The 9,963-nt window shown below is 38.2% G+C and overlaps 1 protein-coding gene across 3 annotated transcripts; it reads right to left on the reverse strand.

Annotated features, from left to right (window-relative positions):
* Positions 1-2,373: 2,373 nt before the first annotated feature.
* Positions 2,374-9,300, reverse strand: LOC144663460 (uncharacterized). 3 transcript variants are annotated; one of them, XR_013572610.1, is made up of 5 exons: positions 8,872-9,300; positions 5,532-5,757; positions 4,861-5,230; positions 4,243-4,326; positions 2,917-2,956 (listed from the first exon to the last, which is right to left on the reverse strand). XR_013572610.1 is itself a non-coding variant. In XM_078524420.1 (4 exons), exons 1-4 carry the CDS (start codon positions 9,195-9,197, stop codon positions 2,783-2,785), a joined length of 810 nt encoding a protein of 269 aa, XP_078380546.1. In that variant the 5' UTR covers positions 9,198-9,300; the 3' UTR covers positions 2,374-2,782. The 3 variants fall into 3 exon arrangements, 2 of the variants coding, with proteins under 2 accessions (XP_078380546.1, XP_078380547.1); XM_078524420.1 differs by lacking the exon at positions 4,861-5,230 and having other exon boundaries at positions 2,374-2,956; XM_078524421.1 differs by lacking the exons at positions 2,917-2,956; positions 4,243-4,326 and having other exon boundaries at positions 4,615-5,230.
* Positions 9,301-9,963: the final 663 nt, after the last annotated feature.

Raw genomic sequence — 9,963 nt, forward strand, 5'->3', positions numbered from 1 at the left:
GCCTTAAATAGGTTTTTATGTGGAGGGGGCTTAAAAGGAAAATTTTAGCCTAACAGGTTCTTAAAACCAAGGTTCTTATACGCGGGGTTTTACTGTAGCGTTTTTAGAGCACCCTCTTTTCTCTCAGGTGTCCTTTTGAACAGAAGGCTGACCGAAATGCTAGACAAAATAAGTTGTTGAAATGACGTCGAGTGGCAAACCCAGAGTTGAAGTCCGTCTGAACGCTCGTTATAAGCATTTATTAAGTTTTTGCTTAAATTATTTAAAATCAGGAGCCATTTTATGGCTCCTGTTAAAATACTAATTACATTTGAGTAAGCCAACTTGATACATCTAGATAAATCATTAAATTCTCCCACCTAGCACCATAAGAAATGTATGAAGACCAAAAGGGAGAACTTTGCTTGCTAACTTCGCAATATTTGAATAGTGGAGTGAAAAATGGCGCGAAATGCAATGTGCACGCGCACGTTTTCCAGCAAATTTGGTGATATTTCAAAATCAAAGTGAACCTGCAATCAAATTTACTTAAACTCAGGGAAGAACGGAAACTTTTTGGCATTGAATTTTAAGCCAGAAAACGCTGTACCGTGTTTCGCGCCAGGTTAATGTTTTCAATGGAATCTTGCCGAGTTTAAAACCGAATAGACTAGTACAAATTACAATGAGAGAAGGCTGATGAATGGTCACAATTTTAACAAACAGAGAAGATTGGCAGTGAGAAACGTTTATGAACAGGTAGTATACGGTTAGCTCAATTTGAACGAAAACGAGCTCAAATACAGTCCACTCTCGCCTTGCGGACACCCGCTATTACGGACAAAATCCAGATCCCCGGCGACTGGAAATGACTCTCGCTATAAAGCCGTTACGGACACTAAACGACGCCCCGAGCGTGTCCGCTATAACGAGAGTTGACTGTATGCTCACAAAACACTTTGTTTCACGGTATAGCTAAGATTTTATTCTTAGTTTGCCACTCATAACTGAGGCAGATAAAATTAAGGTAAATAGTTTTTATAGTACTTTGCAGTTAACACAAAATCTCTGTTAAGGCCCCCCTCTTTAACTTAAATTTTATAAAAGCCCCCTCTCTATATAAGTTCCCTCTTTCCCTAACGCCTATCAATTTAGGGGGCCAATTCGAGGTAAAGCGAAAAAACAAAGCCTCGTTTCCTTGTCATAAATTGTCACGATTTAGGACGGGGGCTATTAAAAATTTTAACTAACAAACGGGGGGCTTACTGGAGCTTTAACGGTAGTTCCCTTTTTAGCATGCCTGTATTAATATTTCCTGGAAGGTAAGAATAACCCTCATTTATGCTCACTGATTCTAACAAGTGTTTGTACAAGTAAAGAACATAATTAAACAAACGTCAATATTGTTTGCCTGTAGTTTAACCAGAGCGATCACTTTTATCTGTCCCCGTTTTTCCATGGGCAAGTCGAGATCGTACCCATACTTCAAACGATCACCATCTTGTATTCATATGGATTTTCCTCTCTGTCCGCCAGCCACCCCCCCCCCCCCCCTCGCGCTTCCGCTATAAAGTGAACCCGCCCGCGCCCCTCTGCAGATTTAGTACTCTCCCCAGGTTGCGCTCTTTAAATGAAACCAAGATCGCGTCCGTCCTCAAGTGAAATTTACAAACTTCTCGTGTATTGCGTGAATTCATTGCCACTGACAAACTGGGAATTAGTATACGAGTGGCCTTTGATGGCAATTGCTTTTCAACTGAAACTGTTTAGGTAAGAAGAAGCAAAACTTAGCTTGCTAGTATTTCAGTGAATAAACAAAATGATCCGAAACTATAATTGCAGCGCTAAGTTTTGTTTTCTCAACATAGCATACCCTTCACCCGTTTGCAAGCACACACAACCTTTGCTATGGAAGCAATATGTTTTGCTTCATTGTTGTAAAATAAATGTGTGCTGCGTAAACAGGATATGTTTAAGAGCAGCTGTCTTCTCGTTTGCATGAGCATTACAAAAATTGGGCTACCCATTGAAACCAATTTTGCTACTATGCATAACGGAATCTAATAACATTTTTGTTTTATATAGCTCAACACTATTCATCATTTCAAGCTAAACTTTGCAGAGCTTTGTAGCTGTTTCCTTAGGGGATTGTGGCATCATGTAAATTCTTTTCTGTGGCCACTACTGAGTAATGGGGCTGTTGACCTGCACGGCAACACTTTTGCATGCATAAATCTTGATTTCTGTAGATATGACATCAAAATCGGATGCCAGTGTATAAAAGCTGCAAACTCTCAGCCAGTGAGAACAGAGATGTGTACTAACGATCATTATCAACATTTAATGATTATCAAATATTACTGTTTGGTAATGCCAGGATTAAAAGACAATTGATAACAATAAAAAGCACCTTTAATGTGATGATTTATTTACAGCAATTTAAAGGGGAAAGGCATCTACGAAAGGAGAATCACTGACTGAGGGGAAAAAAGAAAAATATAGGACAAGATTAAGGACTCGCAAATTGTCCCAAGTTCTTGAAAACCTAAGAATGGAAAGTGTAGAGGGGGCAAGAAAAAGTCTAAGATTGTATAAAGTAGAAGAAAGTGGGGGGAGGAGAGAATGAAATTATCAATTAAAAATACCATGTGGCTTGCAAAAAAGGTGTCCTTCCAATGAAAAGTATGTACTGCAACCACCTCGTAATCCAAACACCATTGTCATTTTCCAGCCATCCATAATGACGTCCAAGTCATGAAGTTAAATTTGATAAAAGCCAACTCTGATAAGTTAGGTCAGCAAATTACAAGGCGCCTTTGGTCTTGAATCCAAAGGTTAGTTTCTGTCGATTGTTCCTGTTTTTGTTTAAAATTAGGTCTTGTGCATCTTTCTGCTGCTTTTTGATTTCTCGTTCAAGGGACATTTTCTGCTCAGTTAGTGTTCTCCTCTCCTCGACCATTGTCAAACGCTCTTCTGCCTGCATGTCCAAGGGAAAGAAAAAGAGAAAACAATCAGAATATTTTTTGCGTAAATGCATTCACTCTCCTACCTGCTTCAACACACAAAGAAGACTGCTTATTGTTCACCATTAGAGTTAAACAAAGGTGGCTGATTGACAAGACAATCAGATCACTGCAGCCATGTTCACTGCTAATCATGGGGATAAGTACATGTTGTTTTCTTTGTTTTTGTTTTTTTGTTTTTCTTGTTTGTGTTTTTATGTTTTTTTTTTTGTGTGTGTGTATCTGAAACTTGGGAAATATCAAATTATGATATTTAGAAACATGAACACTAAAATGACTAAAGTGACTAAAATTGAGAAGAAGGTATAATTAATTTAGCTACTAAAATTTTTCACTGGTGACCAAAATTGAGCAGCCAGTGGCCAAATGGCCTCTAAGAAATAAAATCAACTTGGGAGGGTTGAAAATATTTGCAGTTTTCTTTGTTTAGAGTGAATTCACTTAAAGAACTTTTCACAGGAACTGTGCAAAAAAATTCCCATACAACACTGTTTATTGTACCATGTTTGCGCCACTTTCAAAATGGTGAATTTTACATTAGAAAGGCCAACAACTGTAGATCAATAAAAACAAACCAAACTTGACCACTGATGCAAGATTATTTCTTCCTGCAGTGTGATGAAATAGAAGTACAATTTCTTTTAGTTTTTTAGAAGATTACAGATAAAGCAAACAAAGACATTGATTACTAGTACATGTACATGTAAACATATGTTATGCATGATGTTCTAAACCCAACAACAAAAACGTCAGTAGAAAATTGATATAGCTTTCTACTAGAAGTATGTTACGTATTGAAGCAAAAATTGAAAAAAAAAACACTATATGAATGTTATTGCCTTATGAGTCAAAATGATTTGCATTTACCCCAAAGCCATACACCAAGAACAAATTTCACAGAAAGATACATTTTGTACTAAAACTGAATGGACAGGTTTTGTATCTAGGGAAAAAATATTTCTTTGATCTCAACCAGGTCAGGAGTGACCAATTTATTCTGTGGAATGTATCAACCAAGAATTGATAGGTCAATCAATCCCAAAACTTTCATTTTTGCAACAGCAAACTGAAAATTTGCAATTCTTTTGGACATAGACATTTATAAAATCTAGTGCAACCCTTGTGAATGTATGGCTTTAGAACTCACACAAAGGAGAGTTGTTAACCATCCAATAACCTGACTCAAATAATTGCATGAATCTACAAACAATCATGTATAACAACTAGACAGAAAACATACCAGTTTTTGATTGGCATCATCAAGTTGTTTTTGGAGTTCATCAACTTTGTTCTGAAGTACATGAATCTTACGACGCTCTTCCTCCTAAAAAGAAACACATTACCATTCAACAAATGCCATTCAATAGGTTTTCACCTTTTTTAGCATGGTACAACCATACCAAAAACCTAGGCTGTAGCTTTACGAGCATGTAGTGTAGCTTATTCCATAAATACTATGATATAATTTTTAGCATGAACAGCAAGGAAAAGCACCAAAAATCAACACATTTATATTTTGAGAATTTGGAAACAGGTCACTAAGAGGAGATGTCATGACACTTTCCTAATTAATTATAAGTTTTACAAGACAAGCGAGCCAGTTAAATGATCAAAATTTTTGGTGCATTCCCTGTTTGGGTCAGCCACATAAACAAACCCATTTCACAAAAAAAATAACCACTTACGAGTACAAGATCTTTTTTCCGATCAAAGCAAAATAAAACAGCATCTTAGTTAATTAACACAAAATAGCAACAAACCTTGGACGTACATGTATGTGCACTTAGAAATTTACACGCATGATTACAAACTGCTTCAAGCAGCACACAAACGGCCGTTTTATACCATTCATACATACACATGTCCGCCTAACAATTCCTATGAATTGCTCCAAGCAAAGCCTCTGTGAAGAAATCCTTGAGAGTCTGCGAAGACTTGAACTCTCCCAGAAACAGTTTCACTTATAAGAGGTGACTCGAGGTGGAATGTTCCTATGAGAAGTGCGCTAAATAATTTTCCATTAGATGAAAGTTCCTAAGCTTTGAGCAATTTCAAAAATTGCGCAGTTCTTGAACGATAGCAGTCTTTTGTAAAATGTCAAGTTCGAATGTCAAGTTCAAGGGTATATATTGGCACAAAAGAGAGTTTAGAACGTTTATATCCAAATGCTTGGAAAGTCTGACTGCTCTTGACAATGATTTCCTTCTGAACTGAATCATCACCGGAATCTGTGGAAATAATCTGAGTGTTTGCAGAAAAACGACACAAATTCACAAGCAAGGAAAAGGGTCCTAGACAACAAAATGCACATAATTTGACAGGAATCCTTGGCGTTAAATGTCAGTTGGAACCTCTCAGCACAGAAACCATTCTTGTTGTTCCTGTGTGAGTCAGTGGTAAGAACACAAAGGCCAATCTGGGAAGGCAAAGTATCCCAAGAATGCTCTTGTCATCAGCTACACCCCCGTCCCTCCGCAATCTGTCTAGAAACTTAAATTTCTAGACAAACGATAATTAAAATAACTTTACCTCTTTCATTTGTTGCTCTTCAAGTTGTTCCTGTCGTCGTTTTTCAAACTCTTCAACCATTTGTTTTTCCATAACTCTCTTGGCCTCTTCTACTCTTTTCATAACTTCAGCATCAATTTCGTCTTTTCTTTTTGCGAGTTGTTCCTCCACTCTTTTAGCAACAAGTTCCTCTACTCGCTTTTGTGTTTCTTCCTCAATAATCATCTTTTCTTTCTCTGTAGCTCGACTAAAAAGAAAAAAAAATCATTATATATACTGTTCTGGTAGACCAAACAATTGAAATAAAAAAGGGTTATTCAGGGATGTCGCTAAGGGCTGGCTGCCGGCTAATTTAACCGGCTGAAATAGAACTTAAATCCGGCTGAAATTAACATGAAAACAAAGACTTCAGTAAACTGTCAGAGCTGTCAAGGCCAGAAAAGCCAGCTGGGCTTGTTGATGAGCCGGCTTAGTGTTTTCTTAGCTACATCCCTGGTTATTGTGAACTGGACTGCAACATTCAATTGAAATATTCAGCAAATGCAAAAAATCAAAACTATGCCTCTTTCTAACTTGTGATTTCATAAATAACTTAATCTTTCCTTAAAACTTTACTGTCTGAGATGGGAATTGAATACAGCTTGTTACAGTTATCTTGCTTACTATACAGCTAAAGTGTTTATAATAGACAAGATTGGACTGAGAAGAATGCAATTTGGATAATCCTTCTAATGGCTAACCTAAATCTAGAGGTGGATTTCATAATTAAGATAATCAGCTCTATCAAAACAAAGTAAAGCTTTGAGGTGGGTAACACATCCCATTCCACGGGACCATGTAGAATTCTCTGTTTCAAAACATCAGAAAATATTTTCCGTAGATAACCATACAATCCCAGTTATGGCACCAGTAATATAGTGCATTATTTCTGAGCATTGTTTAAGCACCCTGTTCAGACTTTTACAAAGTTGTCTAAGCCCAAGGGCTATCCATTTTAAATACAATATTAACTGTCTGGGAATACCTCTTCCCTAAGCAAATCAAACACAGACAGATAATCAGGGTTGGAAATAAAGGCCGGTGATCGGTAATTACCGATCAAATTTACCAGCCAAAAATTAAATAAAATTTAATCATTTTTTTTTCAAAAATATGTTAAAGTGGTCAAATCCTTATCATTTGCACCTTCACTAAAATCACTTACAGGGATGTAGCTAAATTTGTTTACAGACGGAAATCTTCAGTGAATAGGCGGGTGCTATGGGCCAAAGGCCCATTTAAATGCGCCTCTGGCGCATCCTTTCTAGGGGGGTCCGGGTGCATGCCCCCCCCCCTTCAGCGAAATTTTGACTCTCGGAAATGGGTTCTCCTCGATTTTGGGGGGTAAATAGAAGGTTATTCTTGATGTCCTTAATACGCAAAATCCATGGTTTTTATTTTGATATTATTTTAGATGTGAAAACAAATTCTTGTTGCCTTTTACGTTCATCACATACTGGAATATAAGTGTCACGTCGATTAGTTACTTTGTAGAACTTGCACAGTTTTCACTTTAATTATCAGAGGTTAATGACATCTTAAAGGCAATAGTTATACATTACATTAAATCAAAAGAGTACCTAATAAAAACATGTTATCTGTCTGGAATTCTCTGCCATATTTACAAAGAATATGCCAACAAAAGTTGAATTATGACAAAATTGTGTCTCATCTTTGAACTTCAAATGTGGTTTTATACGTCATGTATCATACACGACGTAGAAATACCCCTGGCTGATGAGCCTATAGCAAACACATGTCCTGGCGATCATTTCGGCTTATCGAAATGGAGTGTTTACGATCTTTATACTACATGCAAGACGATAATTGAAGTATAAACAGCCCAAAAAATGAAATAACGTTTCACTAAAAACATTTATGAGGAAAAGGTAGCTATTTTAAAGATTATACTTTCTTTTCCAACCGGGAAAATCACTTTGACAGCCGGGTATTTTCCCTGGCTCCCGGCTATTATCTACATCCCTGACTTATTAATCTGTTTTTCCTTATTTCCAACCCTGATAATGTCCCACTATTTGTTTAAAAATAGTAATTATATTCAGATTATGCACGTATCAATGTTAAGCTGCTGGGAGGGGGCGGGGGGGGGGGGGGAGGCCGGGCAAAGGCCGGGCATTTGAACTTAGCTGAGACTTTCTGATCAAATGCCCAACCCCAGGGCATGTGTGGATGTTCAAAAGAGTCACTTAACTTCAATAAAATGTTGTAAGAAAGTCCATTAAAACGGTCAAAAGTCCCCACAACGGGTAAACAATTGCTGTCAAATCCCCTGCCTATGCCCGGCCTCCCCCCCAGCGGCTTAACATTGATAGGTGCATTATTCTCAAACGATTTATTTGACCCCAATAATCATAACAATGGGTATTCCCCCGTAAAGATTGTTTCGATGGGGTTGTCAGAAACTTTTAAAGTAGGCGGCTTTGTTGCTGAAGTAGGTGGTTGCTATCTTTTACTAAAGAATCAGATGATATCCCAGCAGAGTAGCTGGACAAAAACATGACGTAGACGGTGCTTTTTGCCAGCCACCAACTATTTTTGACAACCCTGATAGATGAATATATTATTTCGTATTAAGCTTATTTAGGATGCAGTCACATTTTCAACAGTTATTTTAACAATTAAACAGCAAGCTCGAGGCTGATAGTTGGCAAGGGGCCAAGCCCTGACACAAACATCAAAAGTCGATCTATTCAACAAAGGCCGATCTATTCAACAAAAAGCTCAGTAAAAGTGGTTTACTTATAGTTTTGGTTTATGATTTCTGCACTTTTACTTGCGCACGTTCCCAGGGCAGTCTATCAAAAATTAGTCTGCCCTTGCCTAGCCAATCGGATTGAGAGTTCGCCTAATAGTTGGTCACTAGGTTACGCTAAAGTGTGATTAGCACTGCCAACTTTTACGAGGGGGTGGGGGGTAAGGGAACATTGGTAATATGATATTACATCACAACACTGAATATCAACTCCACAATAAACTTTCTTGTTCAAGGAACAAAACCCCATTACAATCAAATCAATTTTCAGTGCAAGAATCTAACCAAGGAAATGCTACAAACTGAAGACAGGAACTCGACTAGTTTACAAGGCATTATTATAAACAGATGCTAAGAACTAAACAAGGTCAAACAAAGGAATAATTAATGCAAACGAAACAAGTACGTTTTGGAAAAAAATCGTCACAGACAATAAAGGACCATAAGAACTAACGTGTAAGGAACAACACAGCTGAAAACAATTCAACAGGCGTTAATATAAATTCAACAATTTCAAATTTGCTCTTACGACCTAAAAACTAAGCTTACATTTTTCTCTGTCGCTCCATTTCTTGTAGTCTTTCTTCTTCTTCCTTTCGCTTTGCGCCGGTGTCATCATCTTTTCTCTTCACTATCGATCGACCAAATCTATCAACACTGGGAGAACGCGTCCTACTTCTGGAATATCGCTTTTTTCTCCTAGGCGATCTTGACCGGCGGCGAGGGGAGCGATCCCGGCTTCTCTTCGACGAAGATGGCGTCGAGCTGGGTGATCGACTCCGCGTTTTCCGGCGATAACTGCGATCTTTCTTGTGCTTTCGACGCGGACTTCCACTCTTGCTTCTTGAGCGCGATCTTGAATCACTTTTGGGCATTATGAAAGACGAAAAAATGGGTTTTAGACGCCGATATCAACTGTTGATTCACTCATACCACGCTTTATTACTGACTTTATATGCTGCTTAGTCACCTGCCCCTGCTACAGAACAGGGTCCACCCCTATGACTTTTGAGGGAGCGAAAAGTGATTTTACTGACTGCCACAGGCCTACCATCCTACGTACGTGGTAACAGCTTTCCAATCTATTCATAACTTTTCTGCAATTATTGCTATTGTAAATATTTAAGCTTCCCCAAATCGGCTTTGAACGGTTGTGTATTTGTAATAGAATGAAGTAGAGTAGCTTTATGAGCTAATAAGCTTTTTACAATCCGTGCGTGCAACTACAACATCGAAGAGTCGGGTAGCCTGTGTACAGCCGTCCCGCTCCGCTCAAAAAAATCGCGATTTTTCGTTTAACTTTCGCCGGCTTACTTCCGCATTGGAAAGCTAATCAGTTCTGCTTGGGGAATGCCCGTGTATTATCTAGGTTGAATCACTATAGCTATATTCTCACAATTTAAATACTTAGATAAATCGTTAATCCAACAACGTGGCCCATTGAACTCCCGCAGGGAAAGGCCCACACCAAGAGAATATGGACATTCTCTTGCCCACAGTGATACGTACGACTTCATTTCACCTGCAATCAGGCGTTCTTTGTTTTTGCGGCACGACAAAAAAAAAACGCCTGATCGCAAGTTAATTTCTACCGTTCACACTCTGTTTAGCCGGATACGGTTATACGGATTTACTCGATAC

This window comes from Oculina patagonica, chromosome 8 (assembly GCF_052425735.1).
Source record: "Oculina patagonica isolate OP01 chromosome 8, crgOcupat, whole genome shotgun sequence".
NCBI lineage: Eukaryota > Metazoa > Cnidaria > Anthozoa > Scleractinia > Oculinidae > Oculina > Oculina patagonica.